The sequence below is a fragment of the Rhinolophus sinicus genome, linkage group LG04 (assembly GCF_036562045.2).
Source record: "Rhinolophus sinicus isolate RSC01 linkage group LG04, ASM3656204v1, whole genome shotgun sequence".
In the NCBI taxonomy this organism is placed as follows: Eukaryota; Metazoa; Chordata; class Mammalia; order Chiroptera; family Rhinolophidae; genus Rhinolophus; species Rhinolophus sinicus.
In genome coordinates, this window is record NC_133754.1 from 167605075 (window position 1) to 167631333 (window position 26259).

General features: G+C 37.2%; 1 protein-coding gene across 1 annotated transcript in view; it reads right to left on the minus strand.

Moving 5' to 3' along the window:
* Window positions 1–140: 140 nt before the first annotated feature.
* The window catches only part of CTNNAL1 (catenin alpha like 1), a 60990-nt gene continuing 34871 nt past the window's right edge, over window positions 141–26259 (minus strand). The window contains exons 8-19 of the mRNA XM_019734180.2: window positions 24053–24139; window positions 20196–20354; window positions 18183–18275; window positions 15582–15732; window positions 10165–10202; window positions 7888–7938; window positions 7640–7794; window positions 4384–4432; window positions 1860–1916; window positions 1604–1717; window positions 1244–1327; window positions 141–1109 (exon numbers count right to left, since the gene is read on the minus strand). Coding sequence (XP_019589739.2) covers window positions 1044–1109; window positions 1244–1327; window positions 1604–1717; window positions 1860–1916; window positions 4384–4432; window positions 7640–7794; window positions 7888–7938; window positions 10165–10202; window positions 15582–15732; window positions 18183–18275; window positions 20196–20354; window positions 24053–24139 — 1104 coding nt within the window. The 3' untranslated portion in view covers window positions 141–1043. The remainder of the gene's footprint in view (window positions 1110–1243; window positions 1328–1603; window positions 1718–1859; window positions 1917–4383; window positions 4433–7639; window positions 7795–7887; window positions 7939–10164; window positions 10203–15581; window positions 15733–18182; window positions 18276–20195; window positions 20355–24052; window positions 24140–26259) is intronic.

Consider the following 26259-nt stretch of genomic DNA (forward strand, 5'->3'; position numbering starts at 1 on the left):
ATGAATTTCAAAGCTTTGGGATACAAGTACTATCAAACGAGTCCAAAAGAAAGTTAACTATGTTACAAGGGCAGAACCTGTAAACCAGATCCTTCCATCAAAACCCCACCCAACAAGAAGAAAAGCTTTAAACCCTACAATTAAAAAGACTAAAGAAAGATGTTTATTTGTTTTAAAATGAGCGTTTCAAAGGTACATGTATAAAATGTATGCTTATTCAGAATTTATTTTAAACAGCTTCTTAGTTCCATCATTGTCTTACACCTTCCATTCTATTGATCACTACTGAGAAGACAGTTGAAAAACTATTTTTTTAAGCCGGTGAGATAGGCTTCGGATTCCAACTCATATTCAGCACAGACAGGCCAGCTCCGCTAGAACTGGAACTAAAAGCCGTCCCCTAGTGAGTTCCTCCAGGATTCCTTGGAGTGAGCGCCATGACGCTGCTTTTGGGAATGGGGGAGGTGCATGCATCTCAACAGAGGGCCTGGGCTGTATGAAATGCTTGTTAGAGAACAACCGTGTGCCACTGGTATAGTTGACCTGCGACGGAGAGGACAGCCAAGAGGCTCAGTCACAGCTGATGGACAGAGGGATTGAAGAGTCCACAGGCTTAAGGAAAACGACTTTCAGCCAGACTACTGTGTTATTTTCTGCTGAAACCTCAGTGTTCTAGATGATAAGCTTAAAGAACCAACAGGAAGGTGAAATATGCTAAGGTGAGCACGTACTCAAAACAGCTTCTTTGGATTAAACTGTCATTGAGACAGTTGGGATTTTTGGCTTGACATTTTTCAAGAACATCACCAGTGGCAATGTCTCATTTTCAAATCACACTGCAGTTAGAATTCTAGCAACTACCATGGCATTTATTAGTTGTCAAAAAGCTTCACAATCAGTTTCATGATCAGAAAATAAAGCAAGATTTCAGTATTGTTTTCTTTATAAAATTACTGACTTTCTGAAAATATAAAGGATCATTTGCTTTCTAAAAATGTCAGCTTTGCCACATGGTGTTCTGGAGAGCTGACCTCAAAAGTTTCTCAAGTTTTACCATCCACGGAGTTTTTATCTGTCACTGCAACCCATCTGTTGTTTTCCATCTGAAGCTGGAAAGAGTTAAGACAATTAGTTTCTGCTTTACTCTCAAAATAAAAATTGCAAAATTAAATAATAATGATATTCTTTTGCGTTGCCCTTTAAACTAGATTTTAAAATGTTTGAATTAGGAAAACTGTCTCACCTTCTTCAGCAGCTTAAAGCAAAGTGAGAGAAGCTGGACCAAAATAGCCATCATGGATCTTGTCTTTGTAATACACTTATCAACCTATAATGACAAAAAGCAAAGAAATAAAATTATTTTACAAGGGGTACTTCAAAATTCAGTAGTTTTATAACAAAAATAAGCCTACTGTTCCCTGGCGTTCATTGTAACTGCAGATGATAAGTGATTCTTGCAGTCAAGGCATGAAAAATGGAAATAAATTGCTCTTCTGTGGTTATTAACACTTTATTTGAAGAAAATGGAGCTGGAAGCTAACCTGATAAAGAGGGTGTCAAAGTTTCTCAAGTGCTTACGTGAATAACCCACCCTCACTTTTACCTTTAGAAACACTTGATTCTGCAAAGGTGCCTTAGTTATTGTCTGGAGCTGGTGGCATAGAGGAATTAGCTTGTTTATTTCCAGGAGTAGCATAAGCTTGTCATCATCTTTCAGCTGAAATGTAATTTAGGAAGTTATGACAAATCCAACAAAACTCAATCTTTTAAACCTTAAATACCTTTATACCAGAATAATATACCCCCAAAGTGGGTATTCATGACATCACCACCAACACCAGGCAGTAGGCCTGTGTTACCTGTTTTGAGAAAGCTTGTACACTTGAAGCAAGCTTCAAGCCCTCTTCAGCAAAAACCTGGTGGAAAGGAAAAACATTACTGCTTTAGATGGGTGTCTTCTGGATAGCTGGGAGGATATACACTCATGGCTAATTCTCATATAGAACTTTAAAACTGAAATGTAAAAATTAAAAGCCTGTCATGGAACGCCTAAAATTTTTGTTGTGCCCAGGAAAACATAACAGTGTAACTGTATTCAGAAGAAGTTTTCCCAGACCTGGTGCAGAATCAATCCCTGGAGAGACTCCTGCAACGGGACACCTCCAATTACTCGGAGATCACACAGACCTATGACACTGAGCCATACCAATTGTGTCAGGGCTTCGGGAGGGATCCGAATCTCACCTCATTATATCCCCAATTAGAAAAAGACGAAGCTTAGACCATGGGCTCAAAAGGTTAGAATTTTCTTGCTTTCAGCTAAGCAAGATACAATTTGTCACCCATACACATTCCTTAACCAGCCACTTGAGAGGACCGATTCAGATAGAGTTTTGACTATTTACCATGCATTACACAATTGAGTAGGGAGAACAGGATGATGGGGAAAAACAGTGACGAATTATGTTGGACACATAAGAGAAGAATATTCAGGATGGTTACTTTTAAGTGGTACGTAGAATAGTTTAAAGTGAGAGGTACCAGAGGAGTAAGAGAATGAAGAGAACAGGGCAAAGTTGAGAGTGATTTGTGAAGAAAAATAACATGTCTTGGTAATAAATTAGATAAAGAATAATAATAAGAAGGATGCAATAATTTTAGGGTTAACTTTAACCCTCTATCCAACAGCCTGAACACCTTGCTGTCATTGAATAAACTGATTTCAAGGCCAAATAGTCCTTTGCATCCTTCCCTATCCTTTAAAAGGGAAACCAATGAGTTTTACACTTAACTTCTAACCAAACGAATGACTCACTTATATATATGCTCCTTATCATTCGATGTTCCTACTTTCCATTTTATACGTCTTCTCTTCCCTTCTAGCCTGAAAACCCCTTTGGGGCAAGATCCATGCCTGTCTCCTAAAGTAGCATGGTTTCAAAACCACCTTAAAGCTGATGACTTCCAAACCTCTCTCTCCATTCCTGAACTATCCTGACACCAGTCTTGTATATCCTACTTGAGCAAAACAAAGGGCTTGATTTCTCCCCTGTCGATCTGGTGGTGTCCCTCTGTGTTCCCCATCTCAGTACATGGCACTATCATGTACCCTGTTGGCCAAGCCAAAAACTCTTTAAAGCAGAAGTCAGATCTTGCCACTGCTCCTCAAAACTCTCAATGGGTTTTCCATCATATGTGAAAAGCAAAGTCAACGTTCTTTCTAAAGGGATGTCATATGTTACCACTTTCCTTCTGGTCATTCCATGCCATCTACATTTGCCTCTTTATTGTTCTTCAGATACCCCCAGCCTACCCCCAGACCTCAGGACCTGGACACTTGTTCTGTCTGCTTGAAATAGTCAACCCCAAGATATCCATCCAGCTCACTCCCTCACTTCATTAATATCTCTACTCAAATGTTACCTCCTTAGAGACATCTTTTCGGACTACCACCCCATCACCCCTCTCTTCTTAGCCTACATGATTTCATCTCTGAGTGCTTATACATGAGCATTGTATACTTTTTATTGCTATCTCCTCCCACTACAATGTAAGCTCCGTGGGGGGAGGGACTTTGTTTTGTTCATTTTTCTCCAAAGAGCTCTTATCCTCCAGATCTGACACTTAGTACAAACTCAATAAATATCTAATGAACAGTTTACGTCCATCATAGTTTGTAGACCATTCAGCAGACATCAGTTTAATGAATAAGCTCACACAGGAAGAAAGTGAGTAGTGGATCTTCTGCAGTGAAATAACCCCTAAGGTGCGATGTGACTTGGAATGGATATGGGCCAGACTGAAAAGAATGGATCCAGAATTTATTCCAAGTGTTTTAAGAGAAAAAGTTCAAAGCAAAAAGACTAACACGAAAATCAGGGAAAATAAGGAATCTTGCAATCCATTTGCTAATCTAAAGCCTCTAACTAAAGGAGAATTAGAGATGGCCTATGTGGAGTTCCCTTAAACACACAGGGGCACAAGGTAGGTGTTAGGATATCTGTCTCTCCCTGAATGCCCTAAATCATCAGGATTATGGAAGAAAAAAAAGGAAACTAACATGTACTGAGTACCCGCTAACAGTCTCAAGCCTATGACTGATGCTTTTTTATGTGTTACCTAAAACTTATTATTGCATCTATTGACTATCAAAGCCCATTCTTTTTTATCCCTGTTATATTTGTGTGTCGTTTTCCAATAAGATAACTAAAAAAGCTCTACAAAATGCTCCTGCAAGCCCTCCACTTTTCTACTACACTCTATAGTACATGTGTATGCACAGGTAAGCACAAAAACATGATACAGTAAATCATTTAGAAACTAGGTATTACCCACTTTTATTCCTGAATTGAAGTAGTAGCATAAAATGGAAATAAAACATACCTCTAGTTGATTGATTAAATCCTGGGAAGTTTTCAGTGGCCCCTCTCCCCTGAAATGAAATAAATTATTAAGGAGGTAAGAAAATAACTGCCTGGAAATTGATTTTATATTAAAGTTTAAGAGCATTTTATATATTAAAAGATCCCAAGTTTTGAAGAATATTGAATAGACTAATAATACTGTGCCTTTATTCTTAAAGCAAATTTAATATTTATTACTTCTTAGGGTACTTTTAGAAATTTTAAGTAAACACTACATGTTAATTTTATAATGTAAAGAAATTTAAAACTGGCAAGTTATATTTAACTTTCGTTTTTCCTGTTTCATCTTTTTTCACTTTGCTTCATAAATTAAATATATGAGAGCTGATAATATGTCTTAACCAAAAGGCCTTTGTTACATAACAGAAAGAGGATGAGGCTGAAAATCAGGAAATTCTAATTTCTGATTCCAAATTCAACTCTGGCAGGAATTCAGTTGTCTTTGATGAGGCATGTCATTTACGTTTCAATTCTGAATCTATAAAATAATCATACTAATATTTGTGTACCACTGTCATCACAAGATTAGGGACTGTCAGATTGAAAACTACCAAGAAGAATTAAGATTTCTACAAATCAAAAGTGAATTACAACAACAAGCAACAGAATGTATTAAAAAGAGCAGCAGACTAAGCATGAATCAGAAGATCTGAAATCTAATAGCAACTACCAGTTCTGCCTATTAATGGCTATGAGATGTGAGTCAATTATTCCTGTTCTCTGATAAACTCTTGTGAGGATCACATGAAATTCTGAAGCAGAAACCACTTTAAAAACTACACAGTCCTGGTAACGTTGAAATTTTTATAACTATAGGGCACTAGAAAATCTAAAATATATAAACTCTTAAGAAATATGAATAATTATATGTAAATTATTAAGAAACGTATGTAAATTATTAAGACAACATTAAACAATAGCCTGAGGAGACAGAAAACTGCCCAAGGAAAATTACAAAACTGGATACAGTCGAGGCGAACGGATGAGTCTCAGAAAGAAGCAACTAGATGAGGTTGATAAACCCACAGTCATAAAGGAAGACAGAAAAAAAATCGTTGGGAAAAAAAACGGGTATACTGACAACATGGGCAGAAAACAAAGTCAGCTTGAGATTTTACCACAATTATATTACCAAGACTTGCCCAGACAGCACAAGGCGTTATCCGTTACAGAAAATCCATTTTCTTTTCCTGAACTTCAGTGTCCCTGTCCTATAGCCATATTCTAGGAACAAGTCCCACTCCACAGGGCTTCAGGTTTCCCTGCCACTTAAAACGCAGCCTTTCCTGCTTCCTAATCTCTGGGGGATGCACATCATCCCTTACCAAACTTCACTATTCTGAGTCTGAAACAAAAAATGTTGACCGTATCATCCTGAAACATTCTGAAACAAGAAACAAGAAATAAAAGGGGCAATTACAAACTTAAAAGAAAAAAAATCTGATGAATCTTTTGTTTGGGAAGATTGAATGTATCTGACTACTTTCATTAAGTAATATGTATTTCTCCAGTTTTTTTAAAGATCTGATTTTTCTCACCATGGGATATTTAGCATGATTCCAGCCGAAAAGATCTTTGTTATTTCAGTTAAGCTGTGCACATTTTTTTTGTGAGTAAACAAAGGATTTCGATTTTACTTTCGTTTGTAGACTTGACTCATCAGATTGTTAAAAGATACAAACTAAGGAAGGAGGTCAGCGTTCATGCTGGGAAGACTCAATCCCAGGAGAACATTGCTAAACACAGCTAAGAACAAAAGAAGGAAACGACCAAGGAGAAAGGTCACCAATGGTGGAAAATATGGTAAGATATTTACCAATGACTGCTAAACACAGACGAGATTACTCAGCTATCATTTCTCCTTCACCCTCCAGAAGAATTACCTATCTTGTAAAGGGAGAAGATTCATCAAGAGGGACTGACTGCTTCTTCCCCACTCCTCATCTTCCTTCCATAGGAAGGAATCTTCACCAGCACAAGATCCCTCCCTTCTCTCTGCTCTCTCACTTATGCTACTCCATAGAAGAGGTAGACATTTGTTTATCTTTTCAGTCTTTCTGGTGACTTTGCAAAAATAAATTTGACATGGTGGCCCTCTTCTTTTTCTCGTGGAAGTAAAGCTGCCTTTGGGAGATACCTGCTCTTCCAGACATTTTAAGAGACACATTCTGTTCCCATGGAGTAGGGTTTCTTAATTCTAGAGATGATGTTTAAAATCTTACCTACCTGTGTGTATAAACTACATTATCTAATATTAACTTTATCAGTATAAATGTTACTGACCCATCTGCCTATTCTTTTGCTTACTTTTTCATTTTGTTCAGAAGATGGCTGGGAGAAAGGGTGCTATTTATTGAACCCCAAGGTCCATACAGTTGTAGAGATCCTAACTACTTTAATTGAGCTTAAGGCCAAATGGATTACACGCCAGAACACTGCAACAATTTAGGTGTGAACCATTGCTGCTAACATTTTCAAGACCAAAATGAGTAGGAGAGGGGTCATAGCATTGGACATGTCTTTTCCAAGTTTTCAAAACTGAAAAAGATTTCAGAGAATTATTAAAAAGTTTGAAGTCATTCCTTGAAACACATTCTAGAACAGATTATTGAGCAGATAACTGATAAGTATTTAGCAACATGGAATTACTGTACATAACATGACTATGTATCATATGTACAAATTCATAACTGTACCATATGTATAGATTATTATAATGGAAGATTATGGAATGTGATCAACATTGATCTCAACAAGGCATTTGATCAAGTCTTGTAATGTGGACAAGACAATGAATGTAGGTCGAATAATAGTAAAAGTAGGGAAATTCTCTGCTACACAATGAATCCTGATTCCTGGAGATTTGGCACTGTATTGAGACAGGAGGTCTAATGGCTCTACTCCTTGATCTGTGCCTAATCAATCACTTGTATAAAGATTTAAAAGGCGTGTTTTCCAAACTTACTAGTGCTGGCTGGGAGAGATACTGATGGAAAAAAGCAGAATGCAAAATTATGAAAAGAATAGGATAAAATCTAAATCCTAATTAAATGTCTTCTTGTTGCGTTCACTTAATTGTTGGAAGAACTACTCAGAGGCGTTTTATCATGTATATGAAACTGAGTTTAACCTATCTATGATTTAACATGACACTTTCCTTTACACTAGATATTATTAAACTGACTTAAAAAAAATCAAAATGTAACTACATTTACCTAGTAAATAAATACAGAGAATAGGCCACACCGGACATTTTCCGTCCATATCGAACAATCTCATTCTCCTGATTCTCCCACTTGTCGATCTCACAGTTGGCATCAGAGGTGAGCAAACCCAGCTTAAGTCCAAGCTTTGCTATCCTCGCTTTCTCCTATAAAATAAGCATTTTAATCACAACAGTTTTGTTATTACTGATGTAAAAAGAGGATTAGAAGTTAGATTATGCCAAAGAAAAGGGTCTTACCTCAGCGTCAGGTTTATCTGGCTTTAATGATTTCAGGTTTGCATTATTCTTCTGCAACAAGAAAAAGATTGTATCTTATAAAAAGCAGTACAGTTCATTATGAGGAAATACAACAGTCATAGAAAGCCCACCAAAGCACCTGTGATAAAATTTTAATTGAAACATCTTCAGTCCATACTTAACTATATTAAATTGTTTAAGTAATAAAATAACTAATTGCAAGCACTGTACTAGTATGTGAATTCAGCTTTGAACAGGTCATTAGAATTCTGGGGCCCGGGAAAGCACACCAGTATCCCATGAGGACGTAAAGATGTCGCAAGTTTTCTCAGAGTCCACTTATTATACCTCCAACCCTTACTGGTCCTTCTGTTGAATTATATGTGAAATGATGTAATAAAATTAGCCACTATAGGTAGTTATCCATATGTTCCTAATGTTATGACTCTGGAATTCAATTCCTTTAGCCAGTTTTGCCCTTTCAGGCTCCATTTCAGCCCCCCAGTTTCACTGACACCCTGATTCCCAGTCCTCTACCCAGGTTGTACAGGAGACAATCCTTAGAATTTAGGGTTTAATATTTGAACCAATATGTTTGTTAGGCTTCTATTTTTGAAACAGCAAATTTGTTCCTATGTAAGCTGTTTGGAACTCAGATTATACTTCCCCTATGAAAGGAGAAAACATTGTACATTAGTCATGTTACCAGACTGGCCCACAAATGCCTATTTACTAGAAGAATAGAAATCACTACCAATAGTAATGTTTCTTTGAAAAACATATTAAAAATTTCTCTGGAGATGGCAGCCCAGGTTGGACATTTCTTTCACGCTGTGATCTGATGGGAGTGCCCCTAGTTGGGGCAGGAGTTCCAGAACAGCTGGGGCTAGTGAAGGTAAAGGGGCCATAATATGCAGGGATCCATTTTTTATAAAGGAAACATTTATTTAAACAACACACACACACATATTCACAAAGTGTACGGTGTACACAAAGTATAAGTTACAATAAAACAAAACATTCACATGCCTGCTTAGCTTAAGAAAAGATCATGACCAATACCTTTGAGGTATTATGTGTCCGTCTCTGTTTTTTGTTTCCCTTATTATTACCATGACTTGTTACTTGTGACCAGCTCTTGTCACCCATTTTACTGTAGTACAGAACCACCTCAACTTTCCTTTTTTTCCTATCCCATAGTTTATATTTGCTCATTTAACATAGACCTTTTGAGAGTTTCTAATGCTGTTCACTATAGAGGAAATCAGAAAAGGTGAAGGACAGAAAACATAGGGAAACTATAAAGTTACACACACACACACACACACACACACACACACATACAAGATGCCTCTTATGTTCATTAGAAAATAAATCGAGATTATCAGTGATCTCTTTGACTGGCTCCTCCTTGTAAAGTCACATCATCTGTATCTTCTTCCTTTGTCTAGTAGATCATAAAGCAATCGGTAAGGGATTTGACAAAGTTAAGAATACCCTCCAGGTTTTTAGGCTTTATTTTATTTAGAAGTTTGCATTCCATCTTGTTCTTTAAATTTAGTTCCTGTGTTTTCATTTTTATTTTTACTTTTAGAAATTATTATTTAAGTGTTTAATGAAGACAGAAAGGGAATTGCCTGAAAAGGTACAGAAACCATCTTATGTCAGAGGGGTAGTAGATGGGGGGAGGGGAGCTATCACTATGTGAGGGATATAAATGATACATGTCTATTACATTGTTTTGTACACCTGAAACTAATAAAAATATAAAAAAGAAAGAAAAAAAAAGCCCATCTTACTAATGTAACCAAGCTTGCCATCTAGTGGACACTATTTTGAAATGCAGTCAGATACATCAGTTTCAGTTATATGAAGCTAGCTACACATTTCAAGTCTCTAAATATAAATAGGAGGGCACATTTTCATTGAGGTAGAAAACCTCATCAAGAAAGTTCTTAGCTTGTAGAAAATGATACCAACATGACCTTGTGAATTAGACCCAAGATATGAAGAACAAAAAGATGTCTGACTTCAGATTATGACTCCTTATGAATCATAAAATCTGCTACCTATTCCCTCAACTCCCAAAATCCAACACAAATAATCAGAATATAGGCTACATCTAGATTGCTGTTCAGAATAACAACTCTGAACAATTAGCATTGAACATCCTGTTTTTAGTAATGTCAGTTATTGGGAGGTTTAGCAATAGGCAGCAAGAGCATATTTGAATTCTGGATAAAGACATTCTGAAATGTACAAAACTCCTCTACTTACCATTGGCTTTGGAAGTGAAAGGTAGCCATACTTCTCTCCTACAAATAACATATATAACTTGAAACAAATTTTCTATATTCACATTTTAATTTTTAAAATACTATTACACAGGAATGTTAGTACATTAGTTTTTATAAATTTGTCTATTAATTACATATGATTCAGAAATAAAACTGTAATTTGATTGGTGAACATGAAGATTGTCAACAGTTGCGTCTCTAAGGTACCGATGACGGCCAGTCTCTACTTCCTCCAACAAAATGGCAGGAAGGCAATATCTCACTGACATTTACTTAGAACCAGTGGCATTCATGGTGAATTCTTTTGCAGCAGCCTGCCTCTGATGAAACCAGATTCTTTTATCAGTGCCAGTTATTGGTGCTTGCTTCCTTTTCTGCACATACCAGACAAAATCACTTACAACTAACCTCATAATGTATTGTCCCAGTTGGAGAAGAAGACAACTCTAGTGTACAAGATAGGAAGATGAAATAAAGTAAATGACAGACTCTTGGCTGGGAATTAACTCATGGCAGGAAGCACAACTACTAGCGTGTTTCCCTAAAAATAAGACCTAACCAGAAAATAAGCCCTAGCATGATTTTTAAGGATGACATCCCCTGAACATAGCCCTAATGCATCTTTTGGAGCAAAAATTAGTATAAGACTCCATCATACTTTCGAGGAGACACGGTAAGGAAAGAAGGAAATGTGTAATGCCAACTTCATCCCTGCCCTTTCGTCTTTCTGGCTTCTGGATCATACATAATCAGGTTATAATGGATGCTAGATTTTTTAAAAAGCTAGTTTGTTATATGTGGGATAAAAATTCAAGATAAGATTTGAACAGTAAATCCTTCTTGATTTCAAGGAAAGAGTGCTCAGCTGTAAGCTATTAGGTGGAACCACATAAAATCACAGATATTCAACCACTTTGAAAAACAAAAACAGCAATTTCATACAGATCCACCTAATAAAAGTAAATATAATGTAAAAACACTAAAGCATGCCTTTTCTTATAGAATGACTATTACATGAACAGGGCAAACCTGTTCATAACATATTTGAAATTTCATCTAGAACTGTGTTGTTGAATACGGAATCCACTAGCCACATGTGACAACTGACCCACTGAAACATGGCCAGTCTGAACGGAGATGTGCTGAAAGGGTGAAATACATACCGAATTTTGAAGACTTAACAAAAAGAAAAAAACGTAAAAGATGTCAACCATTTCTAAAGATTGACCATAAACTGAAATGATAATATTTTGGATATGTTGGGTTAAATAAAAATACTATTAAAATAAGTGCCACCTGTTTCTGTTTACATTTTTCCTGTGCCTCCTACAAATTTTAAATTACATATTTCTATTGGACAGCACAGATCTACAAGATGAACTGTCATTAAGTGTCAGCCTTAATGGTTCTTGGAAAGAGCTTTATGACTCCAATCATTTCTCTGTAATGTCATAATTGTAAGGGAATTTTATTCGTGGTTTTCTGGTCTCAGACTTGTGAGGGAAAAATAAAATTTTAAAGAGGAAGTGGTAATTTCCATGCCTTGTCTCCTAACCCTGATGTGAAAAGGGCCTGATTTCTCTGTGAGACGATTAATAGAAGACTGTCTTCGCGTCACTCAGAACCTCAAAATCCACCATCTGTCTTCATTCACAGTGTGAATCCTGTCCACAATGCCTCTAAAAAATGCCCTTAATAAGCTAGAGAAGAGGGCATAACTACTTAAGTATACTTAGCTTAGGTGAGCAAGCTTCTATTCGCTACCCATGTGATCCTCTGTAGTGCCCATGACCCTGAAGTGTTCGCATTTACTCTCCAAAAGGAAAAAACTGGCCGACTCCTTCAGTGCCTCTTGTTTCTCCAAGGTACAACGGAGTTAAAGAAACCAGGAGGTAAGGAGAAATAAGTGCAATAAAAAGAGAGCCTTTGCATACTCTGGTTTGCTACCATTACCTTTCACCAGTTCTTAATCACCTGGCCATTCCAATCCCTAGAGCCCACTTCTAGGTGCTTTGTTTTACTCCCTGTTCACATCCTTCAGTGACACTCAGAATACTTGACACATTTGAGGATAATTGCAAAATGGGTCATTCTTCAGATAGTTTTCCTCCAAATGCTATGCAGGCAAGGTTTCCCCTCTTTCCCCAATTCTAATATAAACCAAGTAAGTTGATAAAATGTCAAAAAAGATGAATCTGAATTATTTTATAATTTATTTTGTAGTTGTTTCTTCCATACAAATCTAATTATTGCTGTTGATTCTAAGCAGAGCAAGAATGTACTTACACAATTATGTTTAGCTATTATATCAACTTAAAGAGGTAGTAAAACACATAATTTCTGTCTCTGATGAGAACATGTTATAAACATTAGAAGTAATTGGAAAAACAGGACTATTTGGGAAAAATACACTTGGTACAGATATTTGATTTATAGAATTATTTTCAAAGCACTAAATCCTTTGTTTACTACTCCCTAAATCAACACCACAGCTCTGCCATCCCTACTTCTGAGTTTACACCTCAAGATAAATTACTTTCACAATTAAGTTCAAAAGGCCCTCTTCTCTTAGGAGGATACCAAAATGATTTCTTATGAAAACCTAATTGAGAAGGACTGCTCTCATTTTCAATGTCCAGAGCCTTTCTGCATCTCTACAGAATCAAACGAATTCCCCAAGGACATATAAGCCTCATTATTTCACTGAAGATATGCCGCACTATTCCCTATTAGAAGTTCTCATAATTAGCCTCTTTTTTGGTTCTGGGGGGCCTCTATAAAGCATGGTCAATCAGAAAAAAATTCATGCCTCGAGACCCACTTAAAATGAATCCCTAACCACTGAAGGACAGGCAGATTGTTAGCTAACCTCTGGAGTAGGACTGAAATACTCTAATCTAAACCCAGTTGTCAACCTCACACCCTCCCATACTTCTACATTCAATTAATCATCAAATCCTACCCACATTACTTGTAATATTCTTATGTCAGTCCTCGTATCTCCATTTCTACTGTCATCGCCCCATCTATGTCTGGATGGATGACTCCCTCGTTCCAGACTCCTATGCCTCCCACATAAGCTTGCATTTATCAACAGGCGTGTGCCTCTTCCTGTCCCCCCATTTCAGTGAACAGCAACCCATTCATCCCATCTGCCAAGTGATAAATCACGTGCAGAGCTGTGAAACAGGGAGACCACATACACTCTTAAAACCTGAAGCTTAGGCATATTAATTCTAAGATGGTTCAAACAGAACAAAGGAAATTCAGCTTCCTTAAAGGAGGGATACAGTCTGCACGCTCTGAGAGAAGGCTTCTTTTTGACATTTGTCTAAAATAACCTCAAATTCTAAATGCTGATACCCACTCGTTACCATTGGAAAGTGGAGGTTTTTTGTTTTTTTTTAACCTGGTTCCTTCTAATATGAAGACCATGGCCTCCCTGGAGGTTTGAGTGAAAAGACAAAAAGGCCAGCTGACAAGTATTGATTTCTGCGTTCTTTAAACAAACTCAGGAGGCCCTCCTATAAAATTTGAGTGTCTCAGGTAAGGAAGATGAGGATCTAGCTCTCAGACTGACTTCAAGAATGAGAACACTGAAGGCTCTTTCTCATTGGTTACCATGTTGTTTGCCACTTAATTGATTGGCTAAATGATACTTGCAAACATATCTGATAATTTGAGAGTCAAGATATGAAGTAAGGTGGCTAGATTACAGCAAAGGCTTTTAAGTAATGGTTATAACATAAGTTATAAGAGTAGCACAGCGAAATCAGGACCTGAAAAAGACACTCTGTCCTTCGTATGGAAAGTAGTGGGTACAAGGTAACAGGCAGGCTTATCAAAACCACTCTGACACTGGGCTCATTCCAATTCATAATGGCTGACCCAGGGTTGGACTCCTTTGCGGAAAAAGCTATTCTTGTGAGCATCATGCTAAAAGTCAGGATAAAGCAAGGCAGTACAAGAAATCAACAAACTCTAGCTCAGTTAACCCCACATAAGAATGCCTTCTGAACAGTGAGGTTCTGTACCATGTAAACAATGGGTGTCCCATTAATTGAATATAGCAGCGTTTCCCTCCTAAAAAAGGATTTCTGTTCAGCCCTAAGGAGGTTAAGGTAACCCTGGTGGTTTTTTTTTGGTTTTTTTTTCTTTTGTTTTTTTGGTAACCCTGATTTTTTTTTTTTAGGGTAAGTTACACAAACCTAAAGAAGAGATCATTTACATAATATCCAGCTTGAAAGTAAAAGAAACTACAGTGAGCATGTCATCCAAAAGTACGTATAGGATTTTCCTGTTTCAACTCTGGTCTATCCATAGTGGATGCTGGTGGCAAGAATCACCAGGAGGCCACTTCATTTCCTAAACAAGTCATTACGGCTAAGTGATCATTCTTCTTTAAAGGTGGATTAATTATATCACTTTACCTTTTAATATTTGTGAAACTTGCCTCACATAAAAACCCATGTAACTGCAAGTACTTTATCAAAGCATCAAAATATATGCCATTCAGACAAGCTATCACAGAAATCTTTAAATGTAGAAGCATGATAAACTTTTATCACACTTTATAAATTACATTATATCTACAAAGTCTACCATTCCCTGATGTTTAAGCATGTCAGCAATTATCCTAAATGGACATTTTTTAAAAATATGAAATATTTAAAGGTTCATATTCAGTATAAATAAATATGTAATTTGATGTTATTGTGACTTTAAATGCCATTTTAGTCTTAAAAACAGATGCATGCTTGACACTAACAGAAGCCATTTGAAGAGAAAAAAATATATAAGAGCACATAAATAATAGAACAGACAGTACAATGGGAAATAAACAAAATTCCAAGTTGATATTAAAATAAAAAGTAAAAACAATGCCTTCCTGTACGTTATATGGTGCTATTCTACATGTTGTAGAAATACCAATGAACTTACCCACCATAGGAAATATTCCAAGATTATGTAGTCATCAAGGAAAGACATTCCATCCAAGTGGAAGGAAAGCAATTCGAAAATCAAATAACTACATTCATTTCATTATGAAATTAGTATAATCAAACCAGATAATTACTGCATTGCAAAAGAACCTTTGTACTAAAACTAAACAACAATTTAGAAGAAATGTAAAATGATTTAATTTCAATAGGAAAACTAGAATGTCAATACTAATTCAAAGAAATCTACTATACTGCTATACAACAAATTTTACTACTTAAATACTAAAATAAAGAACAAATATTATTTTCATAATTTTTTGTGGAAGATTACTATAAAAATAACGCAGTTGGGTTATGACAAGATAAGTGACTTTGCATCTTAAGCTTGAGATTAAAAAACAAATAGACTTACTTTAAAATAATAATATATCTCAATATATGGACAATTTCTCACCTCGTCTTCCTTCAAACACATCGTTGATTTCTTTCAGCAATGTTGACATGTCACTGATTTGGGATTCCCAAGCTTCACAAAATACATCTAGGTTTTCTTTAGCAATTTTACTAGATGGATGCAATGTCAATGTTTCAGCAGCAGAAATTATCTAAAGAAACACAATATAAACAGGTGTGAATTTCAAAATCTTAGCTCTCAGAATCTCATTGGAGACCAAACTTAAGTCTATACTGTTCAAATCAACTCCACCAACAACTACGAAATAATTTCCACACATAAGCCCTATGTTGGGCAATGTGGAGATACATGGTAGAACAAAACTTACTGTTTTTTATAATCTTATCTACAGATAAATAGTAGGCATTATTGCATACCAACAGGTGGCATGTTAAGCAAAGAACTGAATAAGACAAGGGACCCACAAGGAAATCTAGGGAGAGTGGTTTGGGGTGGGGTGGGAGCATTTCTGGTGTGTTTGAGGCCAGTGTGACTGGACCAACATGAAAAAAGGGACGGTCGCTAGTGGCCACGTGATGGAGAAACATACATGGTGAGGACTGGACTTTATTCTGAGCAAGATAGGAAGTCATTGGAAAGCTTTCAGAAGACTGATATGACCAGAGCGATGCCACCTTCGAGAAAATTAGAATCAGGTGCTTTTCCAGGGTGGGCACAGTAGTGGCGGGGGTAGTAATAGCCACCCAGGCACAGGGCCTGACAAGCCGATGGCAGCTTTATTAGTAGAACAACGTTCCCTATCTTCAGGGAAGGTGGACACATAGCTTGCCAGCAGTCTACAAGCTAGATTTCAGCACTACTGCCCTCTCAATCAGGAGCCATTGTACAGTGTGCAAACTATTTGTGCCCTGGTTACAACCTAACATTTTATTTTTAATTTTTTTTTAGGCAGGCACATCTCAATGGCCCACGCGGGGATCGAACTGGCAACTTTGGTGTTACTAGGACCACGCTCTAACTAACTGAGCTAACTGGCCACCCACAACCTAACATTTTAAAAGAAATATAAAAATGATATTGCTAAAGCAGAGATATCCAGAAATAAATATAAAGTAGCTCAGAGGCATGCTCTGCTTCCTTAAATGATCCCTTTGTGAGACAGATGGCAAAGACTAGGAGTAAAAGCTGAGGCGATGAGAACAAAAAAAGCTTCTCGAGTTAGAGAAGTTGACAATAGATTCTATCACCCTGGGGGAGAAAATCTGACTTTTCCTAATATCACTGCTGCAAAAATACAGCAGCAGAGAACTGCAACCAAGAGCTGATTGCACATGGCAGGAGAGTCAAATCCTTTATTTTAGTGCTACTGAAACACATTCATAGCCCAGGCAAGTAGTATGACTCCCAGCTGGACAAGCAAATAGGAAAGCCTCGGTTTCTCCCAATAAACAGAGATTCTCTGGTTATAATAAAGTGGCCAGCAGATGATCACTGCTGGGAATCACTCATGCACAGTTGAACCTTGAGCAATGCAGGGGTTAGGGGTACCCATCTCCACACAGTCCAAAATCCATGAGTAACTACGTAGTTCCTGCTTCCATGATAAGTCTGGACCCTGTTCTCTACAGGAGAGCCTATAATCACCCCTCCAACACCCAACATGGTTCTGCTGGAGGGCACACACCACCACTGTCTATAAGCCACTTTTGCTGTTCTCAACTATTATTATAAGTCCAGGGGCTTGACACCTAATGCAATTAGGAGGAAGTCCTTCCGCTGACCATGATAAATAAAACAAGAACAACACCTGGTAAATTGTACTTGGGGGCTTAGGAAGGAAGTTCTGTCCCTCACGTTTTTCCTTAGATTAATTTGACGGGGACAGTATTCAATGGATATCGATTTTTAAAAGGCTTTGAACATTATAAAGACAAATGTAGAAAATTCTGAAAAAACTAACTCACTATTCTCCCAAACACAAGAACTTTCATTCCCATATAGCCATTTTCTTATGTGCGCATTTTATATAATAGCAATTATAGTATATATATATATATATATATATATATATATATATATACATAAACCTGTGTGCTGCTCTTATCACCTAACATTTTAACAAAACAACTTTTCAACATTGCTAATTCTAGTTATAATTATTACGTTAAGTCATTGTTTGCCGAACTTCAGGTAGTTATTTTGCTTCCAGTTGAGTCTTATCATAAGTAATGTAACAAACATCATTTCTTGTTTTGCTTTGTTTTTTGTTTTTAATCTCCTTATGTCCTTAGGAATTACTGGGTCAAAACATGCCAGTATTTTTATGGCTTGTTACATAACGATCACTTACTTTTCAAACATGTTACAACAACCTGCATTGTACAGAGTTTCATTAAAGTAGATATAAACTAGAGCATCAATTAAATGGTGCCAATGTCCAGTTTGGCAGATGATGAGATAACCCAACAGAATTATCAGCTATGTTCTAGCACACCACCAACAAAAATTCCATTATCGTCATTTCTCTTGGTAGATTTGGCCTGTAGTTATGCAGAAGCATTCACATCTTCCTTCCACATAATTTGCTATGATACTCAGAGAAGACTTAATATAGAAGGAACAAACTGCTGTTGATCATACCTGTTGACCAGTCACCTGAAATGTCTCCTCTGCGTGTATACAGGTTATTTCAAGAGGTTCTGTCCCAGATACATGTCGCAACAATCGACAGGTCTACGAAAAAACATTTCTATAGTCCAACTTTCACATTCTCATTCTTCACAATACATAGTATCACTTTATAATTAATAAAGAAAACATTAACATCTATAAAAGCAATTGTGTACATGAATGAGAAATTATAATACTATATTGGTTACCAACAGATTCTTGAGGAACAAAGCAGGAACAAACAGGGTCCGGTATATTTTTTCTAGTGTGGTCATGGCAAAGTGGTCATGGACCATTAGAACCAAGTGGTCACGGACCATTAGTATCTTTGCAAGGATCTAGTAGTACCTACACATTTAATGTATGCAGATACTTGGCTCAGAGAAGTGACTTGTTCAAGGTCTCTGAGCTAAACGACATCAATTATTACAAGCTACACTTTTTTTCTGTCAACAAAAAACCCTTTCCTTCGCGGTCAGTTAATGAACACACCTTTCACTGGAGATAACACTGGGTTAGGCAAGACTGATATGAGAGCCTATATCAGTGAAAATTATTGAAAACCTTGAGGCTTAAAACAGACAATTAGAAAAAAGTTGTCTTTTTTTCATCTTTTAAAAAGATTTGCTGCAGGATTTCCATAATTAGCAAGTTTGCTTACAGTCATACTATCTGATTTACAAACAAATCAGTATCAAAACTATTTTAAAAAGATGTATCTACAGTCATTTTAAGAATGCTCCTTAGAATTTTTCAGATATAATCAAGTAAAGGAGAGGAAGCTAGCCCACTTAGTCTGAAGGTTCCTTCTAACCATTATCTTTGAGATTTGGTGAGCAGGGTATATTGGATAATTTGAAGAAAGCTAGATGGTTCATATCTGTACATTTATACACACATGTTGGTGAGGGCATACCTTCTATATACAAAGTATACATGGGTTAAGTATACGAATATATTTCTTTTATTAGCAGATAGCTGACATTCTCAAAAAGTAGAAGGCTTAGAATACCAATTAATAACTGGAATTATAACAAAAGTGGCAGGGAAAGCACCGGTAACACATAACAGAGACTTGGGCAGAATAGGAGAGGTTCAGAGAAAGCCTATTATACTGAATGTCTTTTCTTTGTCCTTCCATATCCAACTCTCCTTCCTTCTGAAAACCACTTTTTGCCCTTGGAGACTGACCCTTGTGGCCTGCAGCTATTTTTGGCCAATAGACCAGCAGGGATGAGGAAAATAAGGGCCTTTATTCCCATGTCCTTTCCGTGCAGGGACACCTGGGGCTCTCTGTGTATACCATGTTTCCCCCAAAATAAGACTGGGTCTTATATTAATTTTTGCTCCAAAAGACTCATTAGGGCTGATGTTCAGAGGATGTCATCCTGAAAACCCATGCTAGGGCTTATTTTCTGGTTAGGTCTTACTTTCAGGGAAACACGGTAATCCTAAAATCAAAACCTCTCAAGGTAGTTCTCTGGAAGACTATACCCTTCCAGTTTCCAGTAACCACTTACTCCCCTATCAATTTGGGCTTAGGGGTGGTCCCAGCTCTGCTATCATGATCCCCAATCACTGCACTCCCATGGTTTCCTCCACACCCTGTTTGTGCAACTGTAAAGAGCTCCTTTATAAAATTATCCTAATTTGAGTGTGCCATCTCTTTCCTGCTGAGACCCAACAGCTTCAAATACAGACAAGGTCATACAGTGTGTCTCCACTGCACTGCTCCAAAATCTGATCTCTCTGAGAGAATAAGGGAAAGAAGATTAAGAAATGCATTTGTGGGTTCTGGCAATTTGGGTTGTTTTGTTTTAGATGCCAGATTTGTTATGAGAGCAAAACAGATAAACATACCTTTAAAATTCCTAAGGAGAGAAAACGCTCATGCAAGTTAACTGTATTTGCATTAGTATTTCCTGATAATAGCATAGGTATCATGAAACTGTACTTTCTTTAACAAGTACACTTATTACTCACCTCAACAAGCTGCTCTTTCTGTTCCGAGAGTTTACAGGCATATTCAGCCAAACCTTCTAACTTTCCTTCTACTCCAGTAAGTTTTAATGCTTTTAGAACCACATGATCAGCGTGGTATTTTAACAGATCTGCTGCCAGCTGAGTTGCTGTACTGTGAAGCTGCAGAAGTGGGGGGTGAAGGGCGATAAAAGAAAGACAACCAACATTCAGGTTTGGTGACCAAGCTCCCCATAATCATTTTAAACACAAAAGAGTAGCACCCTCAACACAGTTCCCCTTGACTGAAGCGAAAGTGTCAAGTTCCCTGTGGTAATAGTAGCAGTTACATAGCTTGCAAGTTCTCCCAAGGGCACAATGATAGCGACATTATTGAATCCCCTGGTTTTGACAGTAAAGCTGTTTGTGGAAGACGAACTGATCATCCTGGCAGAGTAGGCTGGTCCCTTTTTCATCCTATCAACCAGCTCTTTTCCACACAGCTTCTCTCTTACCTTAAAAGATGCTTCTGAGACTTTTAAAGTTAGTGAGGAATGGAACGCTATTAAGAGAACAGTATGCAAAGTGCTAAGAGGAAAATAAAACAGTAGTTTGTGATCATTAGTAAGTTTTTTGTCAGACTTTTGAAAAAGTATCAATGTAAGATTCAGTCAATTAGGTATTCAACAAAATTTTATTAAATATCTACATCCTGGCAGGTACTGGGACAGAAGTTGGACATATGTGATAAGTAGAACACGAACCCTTCCCTTGAGGGGTTACAATCTACCTATAATTGCTGTCAGAACTTTACTCTCTAACTCTTGGGTCACAGGAGAAATGACAGATGAAGGGTTAGGTAACAAAAACCGCAAGGTTTTATTTGACTTTGGATGGAATGGATTTTAAGCATGGCTCCTCAGACTGGATATCTCTGGGTACTATTAACTCCAACATCTTCTCCTTATCCTGCCTTTTAAAATAACGACGTGACAGTTTATTTTGAGGTTCTCCAGAAAGAGACAATTTTTAACAACACTGTCCCCAGAAAAATCTGACCTTGAATTAAGCCTATTTGAAGGAAGTAATTATTTTTTCCTGGAAGTAATCCAACGTCGATTCAAATTATAGGACTTTCTACAAAATTAACAATAGAGTAGTCCACATTCATGCAATCAAGTGGGAATAATTACAGTCAGAAACAAAGACATTAACAGCATACTTTCTTTTGGAAACTAAATGCCACGTAACAATTTTAAAAGATTTTGTTTAGCCTTAGAGAATATTAATGTCGGCCCTTTATTTTACAAACTACAAAAAAGGTCCTCAGAGACTGAGTGATTTGCCCAAGGTCACATAAATTTCACAGATTGTTTTAGACACAACTTATTAACAATCCTAAGAGAGGAAGGGCAAGTAACACGAAGTTCCTGCTCTGTGCGGTGTAGTGACAGAAGCTTTATAGACGTTATCTCCCGTAATCCTTATAAAAATGCTTCTCCTAGGTTGATGTGGTTATTCCCATTTCAAAGGTAAAGAAAATGAAGCCCATCACTAAAGGATTTTTTGCTGTAGTGATAGTCACGGTTTTAAACAATAGTTTCGTTAAAATTGAGTAGGTTGGGAAAAATGGGAAGGCTTTTTAAAAACCATAGGAAACCATATTCTTCTATGATTAACAAGATGTTAAAATGAAGGTTTCCATAGAGGTCGGTACCAAGTAAGATGTGAAACAGATCATCGTGTACATAATTTATAAAAGAAACAGCCAAAAACCAGTTTTATTCTCTTGAGCCCTTGACCCACTTCAAAAATATAAAAGAATCAAGAAATGAGAGATAAGGGAGAAGAGAGGTTTTTGTGAGGAGGATCTGTTTGGAGAGCTGATGGTGCTTACCTGCGTCCCACTTTCAGGCACACCCAAAGCAGAGGGAACAATGTGACATGGACTTGTAGTAAGGGGAGGAGCGGGGGACAACAGGAGAGCGACTGAAGAATAAACTCAAGAATCCATTTATACAATGGGATATTACGCAGCCATAAAGAAGAATGAAAGCTTACCATTTGCAACAATATGGATGGACCTAGAGAACATTATGCTAAGTGAAATAAGTCAGACAGAGAAAGACAAATACCACATGATCTCACTTACATGTGGAATCTAAAGAAAAGAATAAATAAATGAACTAATTAAAAAAAAAAAAAAATCCATGAGAAAGTCAGCTTAAAACCTCTACTGAGCCCAAAGCATATTACAAGGGCACCAGTCAGGAAGACCTCTCCGCCCCCTTCCCCCACCCTCCAACACACACACACACACACACACACACACACACACTTCCTCTCTTCTCTCCTTGTGCCACCCCGGGCAAGGTCAGTTAACAGAAACTAGAAGCGGGACAAAGGGCATGAAAAAGACACAAGAGACCGTGAAAAGGAGACAAGGCCTTTCCCCAAAAGGCCTTGGTGGGGCTGGGGGAGTGGGAGACAGGAGAGAAGCTGAACGAAAGTTGAAATGTAATGATTACTATATTGGAGTGAACATTCTCATCTTTGAACTGAGATTGTGTTTTATGACCTAGAGCAGGGATTGGCAAACTTTTTCAGTCAAAGGGCCAGAGAAAATAGTTGAGGCTTTACATCAGGCATGGTCTCTATTGCAACTACCCGACTCTGCTGTTGTAGTGAAAAAACAGCAGGCAACATGTAAGCAAATGGGAAACACTGTGTCCCCCAACACTTTCCTGCTTGCAGCTTGCAAACCCCTGACTTCAACTGACTTTCAATGACCTGAGAGTGACCGAGTAAGTCATGGGATGACTACGTTTCATTCAGGGAACCAAACGAGCATTTTTAAAAATCAACTTTATGAAGTTGTATAATTTATATACAACGAAATGTACCAAGAGTACAGTTTGATGAGCTTTGAAAAACATACATACCCATGTAAGCACCACCACAATCAATATTTACATTTCCATTAACCCAAAAAGCCCTCCCACATCCCTTTGTAGTAAACATCCTCCAACTTCTGACCCCAGGCAGCCACTGCTATTTCTGTCACTATAAATCGGTTTTGACCTTTTTAGAATTTCTTCCAAACAGATACACTGTATCTATATATCTACATCTATCTATTTGTATATATGTATATATACATATATATCTATAGATATACAGAGACACACACACACACACACATATTTTTGTGTCCAACTTCTTTCGCTCAGTGTAACATTGTGACATCCATATTGTTATCTATATCGATATCATTCCTTTATGTTGCTGAATAATAATTGGTTTACTTTTACCAAAATCCATTTATCAGTTCCCCTGTTGATGAAATTTTAGGTGGTTTCCAGTTTGGGGCTATTTTAAATAAAGCTGCATGAACATTCATGTACAAGTTTCGAGTGATGGCACTAATACAACAGTGGCTTCAAAATAACTAGTTCATGAAGCTCAAGTAGAACAATATTGAATGTCAACTATGATTAAATATATATATATATACATATATATATACACATATATATACACACACACATACATATATATGGTCACAGGATGTAAACTACAGCATAAGGAATATAGTCAATAGTATTGTAAATGGAATTGTAACAGCTATACACAATGTCAGAGGGGTAGTAGACTGAGGGGGTTATCACTTTGTGAGGGGTGTAAATGTCTAATTATTATGCTGTTTTGTATCTCTCAAACCAATATAAAAAAACTGTAAAAAAAAAAAAACTAGGTGAAAGGAAAACTTAAAATTATTTTCTGGGCATAGGGACATACTAATACCAATGCATTTCACACACATGATAAAATATGAAAATTAGCAAAGAATTAAAAGGGGCCAGATTTCAAACTATACTTACTTCTTTCTTAAGTTCATTGAGGCTGTAACTGATTTTCAGTATACTGAGTTCCAGTTCTTCAGCGACGCTTTTTGTTTTCTTGTTTTGCTAAAAATTTTAAAAAGTACATATGTAGTATTACTTCCTCTTTTGCGCCTGGTAATTCCAATTTTACTTGAACTATAAATTATAATAAATTTTTAGTATCATTCTGTGAACTATAAGAAAAATAGATCTTAAAAATTCACCTGCTTATAGTTAGAATGGAAAGTAAGATTTTAGTTATATTTTCCCACTCTAATTATAAACAGGTTAACTTCTAAAATCTAATTTTCTTTAATAATAAATTTTTATCATGTGTAAAACTAAACTATTTAATTTTCTGCCTGGGATGCCCGTCTCATCACTCTTAGCCTAGTTAAAAACTAAAATCCTATTCATCTTCAAGTCCTTACATAACTGTCTCTTTCTCAGAAAGGCCTTCTCAGATCACACAATCTAAATCAGACCGGCTTCTCACCCACTCTACTCTTTTCTCTGATCATTCTAGCATGCAATTACATATTTACTTTTATTTATTTTTTGATTGGTTGTTGTTGTTTAATGTCTATCTTCCCCACTAGGCTTTGGTAAGCTCCATGAAGGCTGGGATCACATTTATTTTGCTCACCACTGAATCCACAATACCAGGCACCGCACAGTGGGAAGCAGGAGGTTTTCAGGTCTTTGAACAAATAGATCAAAGTTTAATGTCAATATCTTTAAGAAGACTTCTTGATTTCTCTCCCTAAATAAAAATTCATCCTCCTTCTAATCCTCTCACTGCATGATCTGTATCTTCGCTTCGGACACTTCACAAAACTTTGTGTACCTGTCTCGCCCCTTCCCACATTTTTCTACATTGCAAAATGCTTGCAGGCAAATATTTTATATTCTTCTTCTTTAGATTTCCAGTGCCTGGCATATAAAAGGCACTCAGTAACAACTACTGAAATGAATGAATGAATGAACAATACATCTGGCAGGCAGAATCAGAGATCTGAGTGCTTATAAAATATGTGAAACGTGCGAATTGCAAATGTAAGTACTGATAAACTCAGATTCCCAACACAGATGAGCATTTCCTCTCGGGAACTCTTTATACTGAATGTCAGGCTTAAAATATAACACTGATGCAATCTGTATTTCAGATTAGATATCACATAGATAATTCAAACTAAACACAAAATATTGCTTTTATCCCTGACACCACGCTACTCTAGGTGAAGTGTCCCTGTCAACATGAGCATTTGCAATGTTGGGATGCCAAGAAAATAGGAGAGAAATCTGATTCATAGCCACTCTTCGTTCATAAAGTGATTCATTTACAAGGAAGTAAACAGCTGCTTTGTTCAGTATACTCTCGACCACATTCAGCCTTCTTCTTCATCTTTACTGCCAAAGCTTTTGTTCAAGACTTCCAGATTTGTTCTATCCATGCCAAAAACCATGTTAAATACTTTTTTTGACATAGCCTAGGTCTAAGAAATAAATCAACGCATCTCATGCCTCTGTCTCTCAATTTTGTAATCCAGCCTATATAAGAAATTGGGTACATACTTCCTGTGTAGTCCCACTCCCATCAGTCTGTACCACTCTTGCCCAATAACCTCCCATGTGTTAAGCATAGCAGCGGCCTGTCTAAGGCCCTTTAAGAGGCTGCCCACCAACCTTAGACCAGGAATCTGAGCAAGGGTAAAAAATCTTTCCCCTGCCAGCTGGATCTACCATTGTCTTCATTGCATCCAGGCCTCAATGAGTTTTCTAAATCGTGCCTGTAAATCAGCTGTCCTCAGAGTTAAGAATTGCATGCATCTAACTGGCTCCATTAGTAAGACTCAGCTCCCAAGAACCTCTAGGTAGGGTCTACTCCTCTGCTCTTCACTTTGAAGAAGCATTTTGGGGAGGAGTTTTCCAGAGATGAGTTTGGTGCAGGAGTGAGGACAACAGGGTGAACTAGTAATGGTGACGGTGGCACAGAATCCAGACTGACCAGGATGAGGAACAGGCCTCGAAATGTTGAGTACTGTGCGTGCTGGATGGCAAGGATGCTTTGGCCAAGTACGAGGGCAACAAGGAATGAGAGAGACATCCTGTCTCACTGGACCACATCGATATTCCTGGTGATTAGGTTACCTTCCACATTTCTCAAGACTGTAAGGAAAAGCTATTATATAAAATTGACTTTC